Source organism: Clarias gariepinus, chromosome 17 (assembly GCF_024256425.1).
Source record: "Clarias gariepinus isolate MV-2021 ecotype Netherlands chromosome 17, CGAR_prim_01v2, whole genome shotgun sequence".
NCBI classification, from domain to species: domain Eukaryota; kingdom Metazoa; phylum Chordata; class Actinopteri; order Siluriformes; family Clariidae; genus Clarias; species Clarias gariepinus.
The window spans coordinates 13,910,263-13,932,872 of record NC_071116.1 but is presented as its reverse complement, the minus strand read 5'-3'; the positions used below and the strand labels follow the sequence as shown (position 1 = coordinate 13,932,872).

The following is a 22,610-nucleotide window of genomic DNA, read 5'->3' as shown; positions in this document are numbered from 1 at the left end:
CAGTGGATTTCTCCTCGCTCAGCTGATTTCTGCTCGCTCGAGTCTAGATGACTTTTGACAATTTGGGGGCGGAAACCAAGGAGGACACTGACTCTCTTATGATTGGTCACTTTCATCGTAATCACACCCACAGGGACATCCTTGTACCTTGATTGACAGCTCTCATTACAGGAAGGCACGGAGTTGGGTTAAGTTACCACCGAAGAAGAGTGGGAATTAATTTTCTAATATACATAAACTGTCTATCTACGTATAAAATGCTGCGCAGATCATAGTTAAATCAATTACCATATTTTTGAGCAATAAGTAACGTAACTAGCTAGCCTATTCGTTCTGTAGCTAACGCCTTAGCCAACACTTGTGATGCTGATCGCCCGACACTCATTTTAAAACTTGTAATCTTTAAAAACTGCATCTTAGACAACTAACATTAGGCTAACTGAATCATAACATAATTGTTTTCACATGTACAAGTGCTATTCTTACTGACGCTGATTTAATGCATTTGATTTTGCAGGCTAACACCTTGTCCCTTATTGTATTTTTGTGTGGATCCAGCTCATCTTGCCGTTTATAGATGTAAGAGAAAATGGCGGACGCAAAAGAGGAGGTGAACCAATCATAAGAGAGTCAGTGTCCTCCTTGGTTTCCGCCCCCAAATTGTCAAAAGTCATCTAGACTCGAGCGAGCAGAAATCAGCTGAGCGAGGAGAAATCCACTGCGCGAGCAGAAGCCCGCTGCGCGGAGCAGGATTCCACTGTGCGAGCAGAGTTAACCTATGAGAGTATGCCAGGCGCTCGCGCGCAGCTGCCTGTACACCTCCCGGTTGTTGAATTTGTGCGCGAGTACTTTTATCATGCCAGCTGAAGGTTCATTTTTGCGCGTGTGAAATAACATAATGTGCTCGTGAGCATGTCTTACGCGCTCGTGACTTTTGACATAAATCTGACGCCATACGCGTCACTCATACAATTTCTCATTTCTCTCTTTGCCAGACTCCGACGCCAGTGGGACTCCGGCAGACGGAGGGCCGTGCTCAGGTGCGGTCCGAGGGTGAGTGGTTGGGACTGAAGCAGAGGTACGGCCCTCCGTCTGCCGGCTGGGGTTTTTGCCCCCTACTCCCTTCCTACCTATCCAAGAATTGACAGTCGAAAGAAACTGAGGGAAAAACTGCATAATTTTTTTTCACTATATATATATATATATATATATATAAAAGTATATATAGTATATATAAAAAGTGAAGAATATAAAAAAAAAAAAAAAAAAATATATATATATATATATATATATATATATATTCATTTTTTATATTTCTATTTCATTTTAATACTTTATTTTCATTATCTTATTGCTTGTATATTATGTAAAAAATTGTTTTGTTAATTCCCTTACTCTTACTTCGCACTAAAACATTCCTTTGAAATATTGAGGTCAACAGCAGTTGTTTAAGCATTTCACCTCATATCATACTGTGTATGATTGTTTATGTGACGAATAAAATTTGAATTTGATTTGATAATTGTTAACATCTTAATGAGATAATTTGTCTAATTATTTCCTATAGAGCTGCATATATGTGTGTTAAAATCGCACTCGCACTATATTTTAAAATAATTGCACTGTGATTGATCAAATTATGCAGCCCCAGAAGTGAACTAGGAGTGAACAACAAAGTCAGCAACATTTAACCTTCATCACAGGTTGATTTTGACACACTCACCTGTGTGTGTCCTGTTTATCACAGTAATTGTAAAATCTTTCTGTCTGTGTAGATGATTCTGAATTTTGGTGTGAACAGTCAGGGTGTAGATCCCAGAGTCATCAGGACTCACTGACCACAGGTTTAAACTGGCACCAGAGGACACTGTCATGTTGTCCTGTAGAAAAACATTGACATCATAGGTGTATACTGTATGTGTTTAAGTGTTGTTAAACATGTGGCTGGCGTTGTAAATAAAGTTATGTGTTCACAGGAAAGAGTGCAAAGAGTTGGAGGTCGAGAAACTTTGTCTTTTTTTTTTTTTTTGCTCCCGCATTTTAAAGGTAACCACAGATGGATTGCCATGAAACCTAATACAGTAGCTTTATCTTTCAAATAATTGTGTTGTGAATTACCTTTATCCAGACAAAATGCAAGGACATGGAAGACTTTGCTTCACAGTTAATCGTCAGATTTGTCCCACTTTCCACTTGTATCTGATTTTCAGAATTACATCTTATGTCGTCAAGAACTGTTTGACAGATCAATAAGAATACTTTGGGGCATTTTAAAAAGAAAGCAATAAGGATTCATGTACACTTTCATCCACTTGTACATAAATCACGACGCATGTGAAATGCACAAAAACATGTACTGTTATTGAGATAAAGACTTACACTCCACAGTAAGTTGCACATTTTCGCTGAGACTTTGTAAGGGTTGGTTTGATGAACTCCAGACGGGCTGACAGATCAGGTCTCTTATGTGTCGAGTAATATTCTGAATTATGAACATTCCATCCTGACTTTCCATTCCTAATTGATTTTGTATGGAGGAGAAAATCAAGATGGTGGTAAAGTGGGATACAATAGTGTCACACAGTGCAGAAGAAGGTGGATAGCTTCTGACTGATCCACAGTGGAAAGAAATTGGCAGCAGTACATTTTAATTTTTTTTCTCACCAGTGAGGATGATAATATGTACTTGGCAGGTGGTGGATTACTGACACATGTGATGTTCACTGTGTCCCCTTCTATTATAGGCCTGTTTGTAGGCATGACCGTCATTGATACCTTTGGCACTAGAACACAAATATTCAATGTGTTCGGATAAAGACGTTATAATAATAATAATAAAAACAATAAACCTTTATTGGTAAAGTGTAATTTCTATGTGTGATGGAAAATCCATAAAATTAAGTATTTTTGAGTGATTAAGTCTAATGCTATAGAGCAATACCTATACCTTTATGATTGTATACAATAATAAAGAAATCTGTAATACAAAAATTATGCTATACTTATGCTATATATTTGATAGTATACATTAAAAGCTATAAGCAGATACTGTAAAAAATATATAGATGTTTTTACAATTATGATATTGTTAATCTTACATTTTGTTCCACCCGCTCCCTTATGAATTTACCTGTAATTTGCACTTTTGTGAAGCTTTTAATGCTGCTATCAGGAAATGAGGCGATTTCACAAACATATTCTCCACTATCCTCCTCAGTAACATCTTGCAAATGCAAGCTGGAGCCTCGTTTGTCCGCGCTGTTTGTTTCTGGCACCAGCTGCAGTGTAACATTTGCATAATAATAAGTAGGAAATGTAGGATTAAATGTCACTAATTTTTGGTGTCCATGTTTTCCCTCCTTATGCCATTGTAGTTGGATGATTTTTGGATGCTTCTCTGGCATGATGCATGGCAAGCTGATGTTTTGTCCAACTGTCGCATTCACCTCCGTTTTATGTTCTATAGAGACACTCTGTATTCCTGTTGGTTAGTTTGCGTAACATTAATCTGCAGTGTAAACAGAGTCAGCCAAAAAATCTATACATACTTAGGGAAAAGAAAAATAGTATAATGTAATGTATACAATATTAATATAATGTTAATAATATAATATTATCACAATATTATCCTACTGTATTAGCAATAAATGTGTACATTTATGGCTGACGTTTGAAAATTATATATAGTCTACTAATTGATATCAGAAAAAACATGATCCTACTATGCAGAAGATACACAAAGTATATTACATTATTACCTAAACAATAAAATAAACCATATATTTTTAAGCAGTTAAGGCAATATGTAAATGTACTGAAAGCTTGTAAATAAATCAAGTCATGCTTACCTTGAAGAATGCTTATTATAATAAGTATGCTGTTAGGTTTACCCTTCATGACAGTGTCCATGACTGCAGAAACAACAGTGAAAGAACAAAACATAATGCATTGTTCAGGAAGTGGCTGTAGGCTATACCACAGGGGTATAGGGGAAGTGAGAAATATACAGTACAGGCAGGAGGCAGGGATAGAAAACAGAGCAATAAATAAAAATAATAATACTAGAAAAAACAATAATACTAATAATATGTATTCCTTAATGTTGTTTTACAGCTGTTTACTAACGATAATTAAGCAGAAACAGTGTGAACCAAGAACAAACCGTAATCACAGAGTGCAAGAAATTGAGGAACTTTAATCAACTGGAAAATACAGAAAAATTCAGGCAGTGATCCAAAATATAAAAATAAGTTTTCGGTTCTGCTTTGATCGGGACATAAGGTGCAAAGAGCCAGACTTCCGCTTTTAAGAACGGATAAACAACATACATATTTATCATGTTGGAAAAAGGAAAATTATTCAAATTAATCACTTATCCTCAGCAATACCCTCCTCAGAGGAATAAGTGCTCTGATAAGGTGATGATTATGGCGATTTTTATAAGGCAGGGTGTAAGCACCTGCTTTCAGAAGGATCCTCAGGCAAGATCGAGAAGGGCTTTTTTTTTTTTTTTTACATGATCATGTGCTGATTTAATTAATCTCTAATTTTAGTATCCAATAATAATAATTAAGCACATTAGTTACTAGTTGATATATAAGGTCAGAAACATTAAAAAAATCACATAGTTGTACAATTATGTTTAATGTATAATCAAAACTAATAATCAAAACGGATATTAAAGTACTTATAAACAAATAAATGATATATATGTAGAAGGATACTATGGACAGTTAAAGACAAATCAGATATAATGGGAATAGTAAGGACAGAGTACTTATGGATCTTGCAAAGGAAGATTTTAAAAATTGCAACTCCGACGAAAAACCCAAGTCTGCACCAACGGTGGTCAATAGTTTGGTTGGAAAAAAAAGGCACAAACCAAACTTTCTCCAAAAAAGGGGCGAAAAAAGAAAATACGACCTTTTAGGTCTATCCAGATATGAATAAATATGAGCTGCCATATCAATCTGACCTGAGCAAAATTAGCTTACATCTAATGAATATTAAGTGACTTTTTGATTTAAGGAGGAGCAAACAATGATGTAATTGCTAAGTGAAGGTATATATCATGTAAAATTTGAAAAATAGTGGGGAACTTGCAGAATTTTCGTGGGGTGTCTGTTGTCTTCTGGCTGGTCTGTCCAGTGCTGTCTATTTACTTTTGGTTGCAATAAACTTTTTTCTCTTTCAAAACTCAAGTAGTTGTTGGGTTTGGGTTTAGAACATTAGTGCAGTTCACAAAATCTGCCATGACAATTGATGCATTTGTTTTTAATTCAGAATTGATTAGGAGCTTCAAAACCATTTTAAACAAACTTTTAAATAGTACATTCTCTAAATTTGACAAATTCTTTAAAAATATACTTTATATACATTAAAATAAATATAAATAAATATTTAATCTTCCTCTTGTGTTAGGGTCAGCACCGACCCGTTTTACTTTTTAAATGCATAAAACTACTACCTAATTTTGTTTATTGCATCAAGGCTTTTCGACTTTGTCAGGAATCTGTATTGAATTAAAATAAAAAACAAAAACAAAAAAACAATTGTACTAAATTATAACATGCTCTGGTGAAAATTACTACCTTTGTGTTGGTAGGGTCAGTTTTGACCCAGTTATAATTTAAGGTTATAAAACAATAGTTATACAAAAATCAAACAAAAATCATAAACATACTTTGAGGGACTTCTCTCTTTGCCTGTGTGTCTCCTTAGCTAAACAAACAAAACAAACAAACAAAGACAGACATGTTCAGACATGTAAGGCTTGCATAAGACAAATTTAGTTTAGCGTTGGTGACCTACAGAGCACACATCTACTGTTTGCAGCAGTCAAAAATAAGAAGAAGATTTACTGTAAGCCCAGCTGTGGATCATATCTTTTCTAAAAACGAGGCAGAGGACACAAAACAGCGTTTTGATACAAATTAGCAGGTTTCCGAGGATCTGTTGGAGCTCAGTACCTCCTGACCTACAGTACATGGCAGGGCAGCTGCTGCAAATGTCATCAAAATGACAGCCACAACCCCACTGAAGCCACCTTTTCTTTTTTTCTCTTTTCTCATTCTAAAAGAAAGAGGTGTCAGGTCTGCCCTAGCAATAAAGACAAAAAGACAAATGTACTCTGCTTTTTCTGCAAAAAAATATATTTGCAAAGAACACTAAAAGTGTCACTTTTTGCCACACATGCATCTAAATGCACATGCATGTTCTTGCACACAAAGACCTTTTTTGAAACGAGTGCCTCATTTCTATTGATTTGATTTGCTTGATTGTTCGTTGATTGTTTGACCTTGCAAATCCACATTTTGAGATTTACTTGTTTAGGTTTCTATTCATTTTAAAGTTATTTTTGAAAATACTTTTTTGCCTTTTTCTTTGAAATAAATATATATGGGTCAAATTTGACCCCTAACACCTTAGATACTATAGTAATTAATATTATAATAAAAATATATATAACAAATTTATTTAAGAGATGTGTTGTAATACCCCTCAGTAATGGTCAGGTAACATTTTATTAATTGAAAACGAGAGGTCTGCTGTTAAAGTAAAAGCTCATGAGGTAACAGCCAAAATATTAAAAACATTCTTTTAATGGACAAGGAAGCATAACAAAGTAACCAATAGGTAAGGAAAAAAAATTGGATCATAAATAATTATTTTGAGGGTAATATTGATTAAAAACACGGGTCAAAACCGACCCGTTAACATAAGAGATAACAGAGTAACAGAAAGCTAACATAAGAGGAAGATACATAAAAAGCATGCACTAACACCTCATAAAAATAAGAAAAATGTGTTGTTTTTTTGTTGTTTTTTTTTAACGGCCATAGTGAATATGATACTGTATATGGCAATTGAAAAAGAATCCATTTTAGTACAATGCAAATACATTAAAGAACCATATATGTGTACTACTGAGCATTAACATGTAATAGTTGCCTATAAGTATTTTAATGGTGAAAAAAGTCTAACTTTAGAGGCATGTCATCGGTAACCTTTATTGGATGTACATCCAAGCTTATGTAGCTGCAGGAATCTGTGAGGGCAACATACAGTACAAGAAAATTAGTGTACCCAGGGCAGGCTTAGTAACAATTACCCTTGTATAGTAACATTAGTGCTGTCAGAATGAATGATTAATCCAAGTGATTCATCAAATTTATATATATATATATATATATATATATATATATATATGTGTGTGTGTGTGTTTGTGTGTGTATATATATCATTCCTGTTACCTTCCTCACTGGTGCTTGGTTGTGACATTTCGCTTGAATCTTGAGTCTCTATCACGGACGTCTTTGTCTACTTATCATAACCTTATCAACCGAAATTGCTATTTTATTGAAACGTCCTTGCTGAAGTGTGTGACGTGACGTCATGTGCAGGTGCGATGGATCGCGTACCAACCAATAGGGTGTCGGAATAGTATGTTTATACTTCTCATCCAACCACAATCAATGGCGCGATTTATCCGGTTGTTTTTGAAAAAACATGAAAAAATGTTTGTTTTTTGAATGACAAGCTAAAATAAAATAGGAGTAACTAGGCTATTTTTATAATGTAAGGAGTAGAAAGTACAGATAATTGTGTAAATATGTAAAGAGTAGAAGTAAAAAGTCGGCTGAAAAATAATTTCTCCAGTAAAGTATAGATATCCAAAATTTCTACTTAAGTAAGGTAACGAAGTATTTGTACTTCGTTACTTGACATCTCTGACAGTATGTAAAATGTCTTTGCCTTCAATATCTCAGGCATGACTAGATACACTGATTCAGCAGCAGTGATCACTATGTAGATCTGTTTCATTAATCAAACTGAAGAGACAGGAAGACAATTTATAGTACACCAGTACTGTCTTATTTGCACTAGAAATTAACAAACTTTTATTGATTAATTTATTGATTATTTGTATTGATGCATCAGTTTTCTATTCAGAATCGATTTACACTTTTAAAACAATTTGCAAACTTTCAACTGGTAAATTTAATTCTGAATTTGCCAAGTTTCTTAAATTATATCACAGTCTTTGTAGAAAATTTAAAATGCCTCAATCTGTTGCATTTAGCAAGAGTATTACTCCTTCTGAGTTTCTAGGCATACTGTATATGACATACTTTTTGTAGTTTTTGATACTGTAAAATATATAGCTTCTTGGGACAAATCAGATAATAAACACTAGTGCAGTTGAATTTATTTTTAACGAAAATCACAGTGCCTAAAAAATAAATCAGTTTGAATCAAATCAATAATCTACCTCCTATTTACGACTCTTTTTTGAAAGCGTAAAACAAATAACCAACAGAACAGGTGTAATTTTGCGGATAGCGTATACCTTTGATGACTGGGCAAAAGTCAATGCACCTGGGCACAGTTCTGTGGCACAGAGGATTATAAAACACAGGGATTTTCACTTCCTAGCAGATAAGTCTACAGTATACCCTATTTGTAACACACTGGCCATTTTGTCCTTTTAGGACAAAACTGCATTTATAATTTGCATAAAGATCCAAAACTCCCTGGTTATTACTGGGAGTTAGCTCAAAACAAGCATTTTAGATTCTGTAGATCTGCCTAATCACAGATTAATGCAGACATTTTGACCCACTTGTTTATATACTTGTTTTATATGTGTCTTGTTTATATACACCATAATGTTGTGGCTGCTGGTGTTGTGTGGTTGTGATGTTGCCATTGTAACATTAGGTTCGGCCGTTTCATCTCTGATAAACGTATTAAAATGTATGGGTGTTGCCTTTAATATCTGGGGCATGACTGAATGTGCTGACCCAACAGTTGTTTGATGTAAGCAGTAAACGGCTCTCACTGTTATCACTATGTGGATCGGTTTCATTAATCAAACTGCCAGTAAGTATTAACATTCACAAGAAGATATGAAACTCGAAACACATGAAAGAAAACATTATTCAACCCTGCAGTGTTATCTTGTTAAACACAATTAGTGATTTTATTTAAAGTTTTTTTTTCTACAATCAGCACACTCAACTGTTTAGTCATAGAGCCTCAGAGAGCGAATGGCAGCTCTTTGCCAAGGAAGTTCTTCCCGGAAGTTGTACAAGTTCAGGTAAAAGTTGAAGGCAGGTCAAGGCAGGTTCACAGCTCGACATAATGCATGTTCATCATCTTTTTCGGCATTCATGGCATTGTGCATTGAAAATTAGTCTCCAGGGACCTTCAATACAAGATCTCAGTGTAACTCTAGATGGAACTTAACATTGTGATTTGCATAAGGCTGCTGTAATAATGCAATAGAACACGTGTCCTTAAAAATTAGCTAAGGTTTTCATAAAAAATGTTTTTTTTTGTTTTAAAAACTTTATTTTAATTATAATTTTTTTTACTTTTATTCTTTTTTTTGGGGGGGGGGGGATTCTGCATCTAATTGCTTAGTTATTTTTAGATTTTTTGTATAGGTGAGCAAGCTACAGTATATAGGCTTCTGAGTAACTAATTTCGTTTATGTTAAATAAGAGCAGATTTTTGCTCACAGATATGTTCTATTTGTAACAAGTTGAGCAACTTCTTTAAAAAGTGGAAAATGATTGATCACATAAAATCTACAAGATTAAAATAAAGTATTGCAGTTTTTAGGTGGTGGACTGCAGACACATATAGTGCTCATCTTGCATGTTGCCCAAGTTTGTCCTGTTTGGGGGTGTAACTTCCATGTTGTCCTGTGGAACTGGGGCACAAATATATGCCATTGGATTTATATTCAATCATACATTACACTTAATAAAATACATTTAGTGTAAAAATACTACAATACATTTGTTCCAATTTATTACAGGTGATATATGTATAGTCAGTAATTTATGTAGCGTTTAGCAATCATTTAAGTATTTGTTTTTATAATGTTTTTTAAGTAAGTATAATGTTTGTTAAGTATTTAGTATTTTATAACATTGAGTTGATAATGATCGTTAACATCCTCTTAATGAGATAATTTGTCCAATTATTTGCTGGTAACCTACATACGTATATGTGTGTTTGAATGCAAAATAGTACATTTAATAGTTGAATAACAGTTTAAATCGCACTTGCAATATGTTAAAAAAAATGACAGAAGTGATCCAAGAGTAAAAGTAAGAGTAAAAGTCAACAACAATCTTTTATTCATGTGGCTTACTAGAATGCTCTACTTTATCACAGGTTGATTTTGACACACTCACCTGTGTGTGTCCTGTTTACCACAGTAATTGTAAAATCTTTCTGTCTGTGGAGACGATTCAGATTTTTGGTGTGAACAGTCAGGGTGTAGATCCCAGAGTCATCAGGACTCACTGTCCACAGGTTTAAACTGGCACCAGAGGACACTGTCATGTTGTCCTGTAGAAAAACATTGACATCGTAGGTGTATACTGTTTAATATTTAGTGTGTGTATGTGTTTAAGTATTGTTAAACATGTGGCTGGTATTATTGTAGATAATGTTATGTGTTCACAGGAAAGAGTGCAAAGAGTTGGAGGTCCAGAAGCTTTTTTTTGCTACCCTATTTTAAAGGTAACCACAGATGAAGAATTACCATGAAACCGAATAGTTTTATCTTTCAAATAATTGTTCTGTGAATTACCTTCTTCCAGACAAAATGCAAGGACATAGAAGATTTTGCTTCACATGCAATTGTCAGATTTGTCCCAGTTTCGACTTGTATCTGTTCTTCAGAATTGCACTCTATTTCATCAAGAACTGTTTGGCAGAGCAAGAATTAATAATATATATTTTTTTATTTATAAGGGAAAACATTAAAATTAATGTTTACTTTAATCTGTTTTAGTTGAAAATGCATGTAAAGTATATAAAGGTGTATGTTACTGATATAGATAAAGACTTACAGTCTACAGTGAGTTGTACATGTGCACTGAGACTTTTTAAGTTTCGTTCTGAAGGATTCCTGACGAGCTGACAGATTAGATATTTGACGTGTCGAGTAATATTCTGAATTATGAACTTTCCATCCAGACTTTCCATTTCTGATTGATTCTGTAGGAAGGAGCAAATCAAAGTTGTGTTGCGGTGTGAGCAAAGTGATGAGTGACATGCAGTGAAAAAACTTTCATTGAGGAATAACAGTTTAAATCGCACTTGCAATATGTTAAAAAAAAAATGACAGAAGTGATCCAAAAGTAAAAGTAAGAGTAAACGTCAACAACAATGAATCTTTTATTTATGTGGTGTTGTGGTGTGAGCAAAGTGATGAGTGACATGCAGTGAAAAAACTTTGTATTGATGTATTTTATTTTCTGTTTCTGACTTACAAACGAGAATGATAATATGTACTTGTCAGGCGGAGGATCACCAACACATTTGATGCTCACTGTATCCCCTTCTATTATATTCCTGTCAGAGGGTGTAATCTTAATTAAAACCTTTAGCACTGGGAAGAAAACAAACATTGTGTTCAGGTAAAAAACTTTGGTTAGGTCATAATGTATCAGCTGATAAATAATTTTTCACTTTTCTTTTCTCTTACTGCTAAAAGTTTAAGAACAAAAAGAAGGAAAAAAAACTATGTATCTTTGTGATTAAGTCTAAAGATACATGTATACATTATTGTATAGGGTGATAAAAAATCTGGAATAAATATACTAATATCATACTGCTATACTGATATACTTGATAGCATATGCAGTTAAACCTTAGATTGCGAGCATAATTCATTCCGGGGGTGTGCTTGTAATCTAAAGCACTCGTTTATCAAAGTGAATTTCTTATTTCTGTTTATTTCTGAATTATGCAAACTCTGATGATTCGTTCAACAACCCAAAAATATTCATATATAAAAAATGTATACACAATATTAAGTAAAAATAAATCAAATTAACCTTTGCTTTACCTTTGAAAAGAATCGTGGCTGGTTTGAGGGAGAAAGAGGACAGGAGGACATACTGTGTATGACATTCACACACACAAGCGCGCGGGCACACCTATGCTAACGGTATCACTCTTCTCTGAATGTCTCTGTCAGAAAATCTTAAATAAGGAACCTCTGTAATGACACTTGCTTTTGACTCATTTTGAGAATTTCACAGAAATATGACAGTGCCATTAAACAGATTCATCTCCCACACTATAGCCTTTTCAACCTTTTTCTTTACGAGGGCCATTGTTGCAGTACAATGACTACAGAACAGTCACTACACTTGGTCACCACACGTGGTTATAGTAAACAATACACGTGCACAGGTGTTACAAGTGACGCATGCGCACTAAGACTGAGCATGGGAGATGATTACCCACAAGCACACAGCACGAGAGAGAGAAGAACCATTGGCTCAGTTGTGATCATGTGAAACTCAGCAGATAAAGCATCTGCATACTACTTGTATTTCAAGACCTTGCTCATTTATCAAGTTGATGAATTGATAAAAAATTATAAAAATAAAAAAATGCATTAAATCCAAAATTATTTATTAAAATAAAAAATGTATTAAATCAAAAATAATTGATTTAAATTTATTTTAAAATTGTGCACGTGTTGCAAAACACTCGTAAACCAAGTTTCACCATATTGTGTTAAATAATATTTTAAATGCACCAAGCTGCAAGATTTTATGAAAGAAAACACATACAGTGCAACCTTGGCTTATGAGCATAATTAGTTTCGGAAGCGGGCTCGTATTTCAAAACACTTGTAAACCAAATTTCATTTTCCCATAAGAAATAATGGAAACTGAAATTATTCATTCTACAGCCCCCCAAAAAATAAATACATAAAAATAATTAATACAAAATATAAAGTAAAAATAAAACAAATTAACCTGCACTTTACCTTTAAAAAAAAGTAAAAATAAATCCTGACAGATAAGTGTTTAAGTTTGCACACGCAGGTGCTGTGAGTGTATGTGTGTGTGTGTGTGTGTGGTGTGTGCACACACATTACACACACACACAAACAGTGCCAGACACACACTCTCTGCCTTACACAGAAACTCAGTTTTTTTTTAACTTAACAGCAGTGATTTCGTTAGTATGCGCTTACGCAAGTGTGACTCGCATTGTTCCTTGCTAATTTTTCTGATAAAACAGTTTCTCCATTAATGTGTGTGTGTGTGTGTGCATGCAGATCACACACACACACACAACGGAGAGACTGTTTTATCTGAAAAATTAACAAGGAACATCGCAAGTCACACTCGCGTGAATGCATACTAACGGAATCACAGTTGTAAAGTAAAAAAGAACAAATTTACTTTACCTTTGAAAAGAATTGCGACGGAGCAGAGTTTTTGTGTAAGGCAGAGAGTGTGTGTGTCTTTATGTGTGTGGAAAGCCAAGAGGAGGAGGGAGTTGGAGGGGGGGCTGTAAATGCGAGAGAGAGTGTGTGTGTGTTTGTGTGTGTGTTGTTGTGAGTGAAGGAGCTCGGTGTCAAATCACACACACACACACACACACACACACACACACACACACACACACACACGCACACACACACGCCTTAACAGCCCACCTACCATTAGTGATGGGATTTATGGCTCTTTGAGAAGATCCGAGTCTTGGCGATCCGTTTCTTTCAAGGAGGCGTTCAAAAGAACGACTTTTTTGGCTCTTTTTAAATATTTAGTCAGTTATCCTGAAAATAATCACTGAGTTTAAATTATTCTAAAATATTGATTATTGCCTCATTTGTCATGTGTGGACTATATTCCATAGGTTTGCACAACATCCCTCTGCTTAGACAGTGACATCACTATTTTGGATTTACCTTTAATGCAAAGTGTGTGTATGTGTAAAGCTACGTTGACTTATGTTATTCATACAATACCTACTCATAAATAAACATAAAAAAAAAGCTGGCTGCAATGAATTTTTGTACAAAACAGCTTTTACTACAAACACTTCCACACAAGAACATTGTTTCGCTCCTACCCAATGACAGAGGCACGCAGGTTTTTTTTTCCACTGGAGTACTCACGTGAAGGATGCGTGCACAACTATCACCATGCTGTTAGGCAGTAGCACCCTCGCGCTGGGTGCGCCCCTCCCCCTATAACTGTTCTGTCTCGCGGAGGAGCTAATTTGTGTGCATCTGTGTGAAACACACATAGGATAAAAAGAACGACAGAAAGAACGGCTCCCCTCCCAGCTGCAACTCGGCTCCCATCGTTCATGTTTATGAGCCGTTCAAAAGAATCGGTTAGTCGCGATTAGTATGCGTTAGCATGCGTTAGTATCATGTTTAACGCGCATGCGTTAAACATGATACTCGGTGCTCGTAAAACCAAGACGAGGCTTGTTTTTCAAGCCAAAAATTATAAAAAATCTTTGCTCGTCTTGCAGAACACTCGTAAACCTTGTTACTCGTAATCCGAGGTTCCACTGTACCAGCATTGGAAAAAATACTAATCTTGGCAAGCGGAAATATCTCAGTACAAATTCAGACAACTTTTGTCTTTATTAAACTACCTATGACTAAACCTAGTTCTTAATTAATTAATTATTTTTTTCCTAATAGGTTTGGTTTTTTTAAGTTTATTTGTAGGAAGAAGCACAACACAGTAATCTGACAAAAAAGAGGTAAAATTATTTAAATTGATGGTATCTTAAACTTTAAAGAGAAAGTATTTTTAACTAAATGCTATCCTTCTGCAGCATCCTGAAAACAGTGGTGTTTTTTATTGTTCCTAGTTACATTCATTATGAATTTACCTGTAATTTGGACGTTTGTGGAGCTTTTGATGCTGCCATCAGGAAATGAGGCGATATCACAAACATATTCTCCACTATCCTCCTCAGTAACATTTTGCAAATGCAAGATGGAGCCTCGTTTGTCCGTGTTTGTGCTGTTTGTTTCTGGCACCAGCTGCAGTGTGACATTTGCATAATAATAAGTAGGAAATGTAGGATTAAATGTCACTAATTTTTGGTGTCCATGTTTTCCCTCCTTATGCCATTGTAGTTGGATGATTTTTGGATGCTTCTCTGGCATGATGCATGGCAAGCTGATTTTTTGTCCAACTGTCGCATTCACCTCCGTTTTATGTTCTATAGAGACACTCTGAATTCCTGTTGGTTAGTTTGCGTAACATTAATCAGGGATGTACAGTATATACAGAGTCAGCAAAAATTATACATACTTAAGGAAAAGAAAAATAGTATGATGTACTGTATATACATCATACTAATATTAATATAATATTAATAATATAAGATTATTATCACAATATTATCTTAATGTTTTAGCAATAAATGTGTAAACTTCTTAGTGATTACTACTGATTGCTATCAGAAAAAAAATTATCCTATTATAAAGAAGATACACCAAATATATTACATTATCACCTAAACAATAAACTAAACGATATATTGTTAAACAGTAAAGGCAATATGTAAATGTACGGAAAGCTTGTAAATAAATCAAGTCATGCTTACCTTGAAGAATGCTTATTATAATAAGTATGCTGGTAGGGTTACCCTTCATGACAGTGTCCATGACTGCAGAAACAGTGAAAGAACAAAAAATGATGCATTGTTCAGGAAGTGGCTGTAGGCTATACTACGGTGATATAGCCTAAAGCCACTTCCTGAACAATGCATCACAAGAGACAGAAAGACAATATACACTTACCTATAGCCTCATTTACACTAGATATTAAACAAACCTTAATTAAAATGATCAATTGATTAACTCTTTGTATTGATGCATCAGTTTTTAATTCAGAATTGATTCAGAGCTTCAAAACTATTTTAAACAAACTTTTAAATTGTAAATTCTGTTTCATCTGTGAAGAACGTATTAAAATGTATGGTCTTTGCTTTCAGTATCTCAGGCATGACTAGAACCGCTGATTCAGCAGCAGTGATCACTATGTGAATTTGTTTCATTAGTCAAACTGCCAGTGAGTATTAGCATTAACATGCAAATTTGCTCAAACAGAAGAAAGAAAACATTATCAAACCCTGCAATGTTATCTAGTTTATATTGTTGAACACAATTTGTAAATTTATTTAAAGTTTTTTTTTCTTACAAATTTATCCATGACCACACAAGACAGAGAGTGAGAACTTGTGTATAGTGGAAAATATTTCAAAGGATCAAACATATCACAATACTATATAGTTCACAGGTAAAGTACAATTTCATTTTTGCAATTAATTAATGACTGTAATTATTTTTAAAACAATTTTAACACATAATTTTGTAAACTTTATTTTGGTCATCCTCCATTTTGCTAAAAAAAAAGAAAAAGAAAACAAGAAAGGAAAAAAATAACTTAAAAAGATGTTAGTTAAGCACAGGTATTTGGTTTCATATAAGACACTGTCCATTTTGTCCTTAAAGGAAACCGCATTTTGAGTTGTGGCATGTTCAAGACAGAGTACAGGAAGTGAGCAAAGAGTAAGCAGCAAACTAAGCCAACTGTTTAGTTACTGTATAGCCTTCAGAGAGCTCTACCTTATCACAGATTTATGCAATCAGTTTGACCCACTCACACTAACAGGCAAGAGTGCACGTTAGAGGTGGAGGTCCAGAAGCAGGAATGCCAACTCAGCCTCAACCCCATGCTTGTAGTGTGTAAAATCCCTGAGAGCTGTTCATTATTCTGTTAACTGGTCAATGTCATTATTAACTTATTGAGTCATGTCCTGCTTTAATCACTTCCTCACCCGACTTTTTTTTGAAGGTATCCAAAATTGCATGGCAGCTCCATGTCAAGGTAGGCAATACTACATTCTTGCCGGTTTCTACTGCATTTTTGTCAAGTTGTACAAGTTCTTACTGTGTTGACACAATTTTTTGCAGAGCTAGTGGGTTTTTGGTTTTGAGTGGAAGGAGGGCTGACAGGTCAAGTCACTGATGTGCTATATAATGGTCTAAATTCTGAACTTTAAAATCCTGACTCTCTCAGTTAACACTGTAGAGAGGAGCAAATACTGGTAAGGTGGGGCAAAATATTGTCATGAAGATATGACTGTGTCAAAGCCAAGTGGGAATTTTTCACTGCTGTATGTTTTTGACCTACTAGTGAGAATAAAATGTATGTCATATGTAAATATATGTCTTACTGCCATGTGTTAAGTTTAAAATGAAATATTTTTTGTTATTATTGATTGATATGTCCACTTCTCCACATGCACACACAATGCGTCTGAGGTTCTCTAATTAGTATCAAATAAGAGAGCATATTTGAGCTTTTTGGCCAGGTGCTCTGTGTCACGTATTCGATTGTATTTTGTGACATGGAGGGGATCCACATCTGCTCTATGCAGTCTTTCAACTCGTGTCCCACAAGGCTCAATACTTGGTAATTTTTTGTTCTCCCTCTATACCAGGTCTTCTGGTGAGATCATATCCTCACAAAGACTTTCATACCATTGTTGTACTGACATGCAACTCATTCTCTCCTTTCCTCCCTCAGACACTCAGATTTTCAGCTGCTCAAAGGAAAATTAAATTAGAATAAGTGGCTTCTAGTTTCTCTTACAATAACTTTCATTTATTCATGTATTACACCCATGACTATAATTTAAATACACTTTCTCAATCACTACTGATAAGGTGTTATGGATGTGGTGAAGCAGGCCGACCCAAAATACACAGGCAGCATTTTAAATGGAAAATGGTTTGTGCTACGGCCTGAATTAATGTATTTTAATACCAGTAAAAGGGTGGTGAAGGCCTTGATTGTGAAAAGATTTAAAAATGGTCAACAATGTGCAATGGAAAAAGTGGGCTATTTAAAAAAATGTTTTTCCCTTGCAGGAAAGACAGTGCGTAGTATTGCCAGTCAGTTTATCCAAGCTGGCTTGGTCTAGTTTGTAATGTAGCATGAATATAAAAGCCACTTCTCTCAGCACACAACACAGTCATAGTGACCCACAATCACACACACACACACACACACACACACAAAAATTACTTTACCTTCCATTTTCCACTGACGGTCCCGCGGACACAGAGACACTGCGGCGTGTTAGGGTGCTTGCTATAATAAACACACAAACAGTAATCGAATTCCTGTAAGGACATGGACTTGTGATGTTGTGAGAACGAGAATGTGGATGATGACACTGGATACATAACAGATTAAGGCTATGGCTCTGTCCGAAAAGCTAATACAATTGCAGAATTTATCACTCCAGCGAAGAAGTAGAGTCTCCCGTCAGGGCCAACAGTATCATCTGTACAGTTATATGTTAAAAAAGGACATCGATGTTCACCTGTAATTTTGCTAAAGTGTTACTCTCAGGAAAGTTGATAAACATGCTTGAAATATGTGTGCATGTTTTCAATACGGACTCAATAAGGAAGCAGTGGTTAATTTAGTAAACACTGAATTGTATATGCGCAAAGGTCGTGAGCCACACCAATCTGTTTATACTTTAAGAAATGGGGGGCTCAAGACTTTCGAGCAATAATGTACACTGTATGTTGTGTTACAGTATATTAAAAGCTGAATGTTTAACCTTAGCCCATTTCATCCTCTCCTCACTGGTCAAAGCTCCATCACTACACGACCTTTCCATCACAGCTCTCCCTAATATACGTCAGAGGCCTAAAACAACAAACACACTCACAAACACACTCACATGGCAAACATGCTTACGCAGCGGGCGTATTACTGCAAAACATAACAAGGATTAAAAGGCAACTGGATTCAGAGTCTATGAAATCTGATCAAGTTTAGTCAGTATTTAAACAGTTGCAGTCCAAAAACAAAAATTACAAACAGCAGTGCTGGAATTAATACTATTCTCATGTTAAACTGATACTGCAGAAAATTGTTTAGAAAAAAACTCTACTGGGGGTGATAAAGTCATATTATTAATTAATTCAGATACAATGTAAAGAACAGCATGTACAGGAGTTTTTAAAACGGAATCCAAGTGCTTATGTATATATGCATTTAAGGTCACCCACTTTAATCTCCAGTGTGCAGCTCTGCACACTCATATCCACCTGCATATCTGTTCAACCTGCAATAAACAAATGTCATTTTATATGTATGAAGAGGGCCTGTTATGCAAAATACATTTCTATTCATTTTTCAACATACATATCTCTATAAACCCACAAACAAAATCAGTGCTTTAGTTCTCCCTATATTTGTTCAGTTGTTGCTGTTTTATGCTGCGTGGCATCAAGTTACATTACTGCCACCTTCTGGTCTTCATCTCCCTTATTTTCATTTCAGTTTGAATCCTCTATCATCAATATTTGTCTCCCTTCTCTATTTAAAATACTTTTAACAGTGTATGCAACCTTTCCTCCCATCTTTTATCCTTTCCCCATTTTTATATTGGCCAAAGGTTAAACAATCAAATAAGATTTTCCCCTATTGTGACCTCATATATTAAGAGACCCTCTCCCAGCTCAGTGATCAACTTTGCCCAGTTCTGCTGTTCACTGTTCATTAGCAATTATTAGCTCTTTTTAGGATTAGGTTAGCCATTAGTGATTAGCAGTCAGCAGCTAACAGTTAACCTAGCCTTCTGCAGCTCTTAGCTTTTTAACTTACAGTAAAATCTTGGATTGTGAGAATAATTCGTTCTGGGAAGTGTGGTTGTAAATCAAAACACTCATATATCAAAGCGAAGTTCCCCATAAGAAATAATGAAAACTCAGATTATTTGTTTCACATGCCAAAAAAATAAATATATAAAAATAATTTGTGTAAAATCTAAAGTAAAATAAAAATAAATTAACCTTAACTTTACCTTTGAAAAAGTAAAATAAATCCAGAAAGATAAGTATTTCCATTGGAATGTTTGTTTTTCAAGTCAAGATTTTTTTGCTTGTCTTGCAGAATGCTTGCAAACTGTGTTACTCGCAATCCGAGGTTCCATTGTACTCTAAATAATGCTAAATGTTGATAATGTCATCATTAATTAACAATTTCACATATATTACTGATTCTGTTTATCAGAAACGCAGGTGTACAGTATTTATGAAAATACATGCTTTGCTCTATCATAGAACTTGTTAAGGACTAGGACATATAAAAAGAGTATTATAAAATTATGTCATTCAACCACTTTTTGCACTCATGGACATAACAAAATTCCATACACCCAGTCAAAGAAAAGTGCATGAAATTAGGGAAGACAAGCGAGTTATCTTTGTACTGATGTGTGTGGAAATGTTTGGCTATTTATAATAATACCTCAAAATTATTGTTGACAACTGAGGGAAAGTCCTGACCTGTGGTAACTTGTTTACTTCTGGACAGGTTTAATAAAATAAAAAAAGTTTGCCATTATGCCTAGACCTTACTTTTCTTGCTATTTTTCTATACCATTACCTCAGAGTTAACGGGACGTAAAAAAAGATTTAATTTATTGTCATACTTGGATTGTCATACTTTTGATTTAAAGCACTGGAAATAAGTAAAGGATCAAAAATAGCTGTACTGGATAGAGATACTGGATTTTTGATTTTCATGCACTCTAAGCCATAATCATTGAAATTAATACAAAAAGGGTTTGAAACATTAAACTTTTATGTGTAACGAAACTAGAATATACAAGTTTTACTTTTTAAATTACAGAATTTTGTTTCATGATATTCCTATGGTTTCAAGATGCACTGTAGATATTTAGTATTAATTTCTTACTCAATGCTGATGTCTAGAATTTTAGCTTAGCCTCCAACAATGCTGATTAGAGTCATTTAATAATAGTTAAAATTAGAATATATTTTTTAAAAATATATAACTGGAAATATGTCTTAGCTAAAAGGGTTAACTAATTTATGCTTGTTTGCAAATGAAATAAATTATATGTTGATATTTGTCTTTCTGTGGGGCATTAGTGTTGATCAGAATACTTTTATTGTATATTTTATTATGTATATAATTGATTAAAGTGCAAAATCTTATTATTAAAAACTACAAATAGTTGATATTAGTAATTTTTAATTTATTGAAATATAAAAAAATTGCTCTTTTTTATTATTTTAAACAGTAGGCCTGTATCAGGGACAGATGGCCAATAGAGGGCGCTCTAGCGCTTTTTATTTTATGACTTGTAAGAAAAATGCTGAAATAAACATGAGACTTTAAAACTAGGGGTCCGTTCTTCTTACGTGGCTCACTCAGTTAGCTGGATTTGATCCTTGTGGATTTGTCCTGATCCTGGATTGTGTCGTTCTTCGATGCGCGTCTCCCATTCGCTGTTATACCCACGTAAAAAAAAAAAAGGATGTTAAAGTATATTAAAAGCAAGCAATTTAAGTATGCCTGCAGCAGACTAATAACTAGTATACTTGAAGTTTGCTATTTTGGAACAACTAATTTTGTACCAAGTGTATTTAAGTTGTAATAAAATTGTACAAAAGTACAATTTTAAGTGTATTAAGTATACTTTTGTGTGCTAAAGTGGAACAAATTTAAGTAAACTTAGTACACCTAAAGTATATGGCTAAAGATTTTAATACACTGTGTGTGTATTAACATACATACATGAAATTTAAGTATATATTTAATGTATTATAAGCACATTACAGCTATTTTTACTGTGTTACAAATACATGATTAATATACTATGAGTATATTCTTATTACAGCCGTAGCATACTGTTATACTTCTGGACAATTGCAAATACTGAAAAAAGTACACTGTGTGGTTAATACAAATATACTTTATTATATCATTCAGTACACACAACCTTCTATACTACAGTATTGCAAATGTGTTAACAGTACACTAAAGGTGTTTAGGAAAATTTACAAATGCTAAATGCATTTTCTACACTATAACATGTTTTTGAAAAGCATTACATCAGTAATTATGAGGAAGATTTTATTTATGAGTTCAACAGATTTAATTTGCACAAGGTTACAAAAAAGCACTACTATTGCACTAAAATATGAACTGTTGTCTAAACACAGACAAACATCAGTATTAGAATAAACAGTATTAGTTCAAACCTGGTGTGTTGCTTTTCCACAGTTGTAACTGTTACACAGAGACTGAAAACAGGCCGAGAGCTACGGAGCCATTATACCACAAGCAAAGTACATAAGATTTAGCAACAACACATTAGACAATACATTTTATAGCTTAAAGTATGTATTACAAATTACCTACCAAAAACCATAAAATTTACCTTATGCCAATTAAAATAAAAATTTTTTTACTAACACACGCAATGATGCAGCTTTCAGTTGTTGTTCCAAACTAGAAGCGAAGAACTGGGGAGCCAATCAAAATAGACAGTCCAAACCTGCCCGCCTCCATTTCTGATTGGCTGGTGTCGCACTGATTCTAGTCTCTGGTTGGCTGGAATAGTTGCAGAGTTCTAACGCGGCTGCAGTTGTCGCTTTATGACAGTGAGCGCACAGAATAAACATAAATTATCTTGATCGGGCAAAAGTGATTTTCAGCACACGAGTTTAAGAGCGCGAGAGGGAGAGAGATTCAGCTGCAAAAAGGAGTCTAAAAGCGCGCACACACGAGAGAGTAGTGCACTAAATATAAGTACATAAGAAAAAGTACTTTTAAATTTAACTGAAAATATACTGAGACTACCGTATGTTAAAAATTGTATTCTAATGTATACTTTCTGTACATTTGTACAATGATTATTTCGAGCATATTTAAAAAAAAAAATACGAAAAATACATTGAAAAACAA

The 22,610-nt window shown here is 34.4% G+C and overlaps 2 protein-coding genes across 2 annotated transcripts; both read right to left on the bottom strand.

Moving 5' to 3' along the window:
* Window positions 1–2,544: 2,544 nt before the first annotated feature.
* On the bottom strand, window positions 2,545–6,071 carry LOC128505585 (nectin-2-like). Its single transcript, XM_053476097.1, has 4 exons — window positions 5,987–6,071; window positions 3,849–4,061; window positions 3,131–3,481; window positions 2,545–2,783 (listed from the first exon to the last, which is right to left on the bottom strand). Exons 1-4 carry the CDS (start codon window positions 6,069–6,071, stop codon window positions 2,545–2,547), a joined length of 888 nt encoding a protein of 295 aa, XP_053332072.1.
* A 2,597-nt stretch (window positions 6,072–8,668) lies between these two features.
* LOC128545428 (cell surface glycoprotein MUC18-like) lies at window positions 8,669–21,126 on the bottom strand. Its single transcript, XM_053515688.1, has 10 exons — window positions 21,062–21,126; window positions 18,445–18,954; window positions 17,903–17,963; window positions 15,409–15,471; window positions 14,686–15,042; window positions 11,295–11,413; window positions 10,872–11,019; window positions 10,610–10,725; window positions 10,209–10,365; window positions 8,669–9,718 (listed from the first exon to the last, which is right to left on the bottom strand). Exons 3-10 carry the CDS (start codon window positions 17,907–17,909, stop codon window positions 9,624–9,626), a joined length of 1,062 nt encoding a protein of 353 aa, XP_053371663.1. The 5' UTR covers window positions 17,910–17,963; window positions 18,445–18,954; window positions 21,062–21,126; the 3' UTR covers window positions 8,669–9,623.
* Between the last annotated feature and the right edge of the window lie 1,484 nt (window positions 21,127–22,610).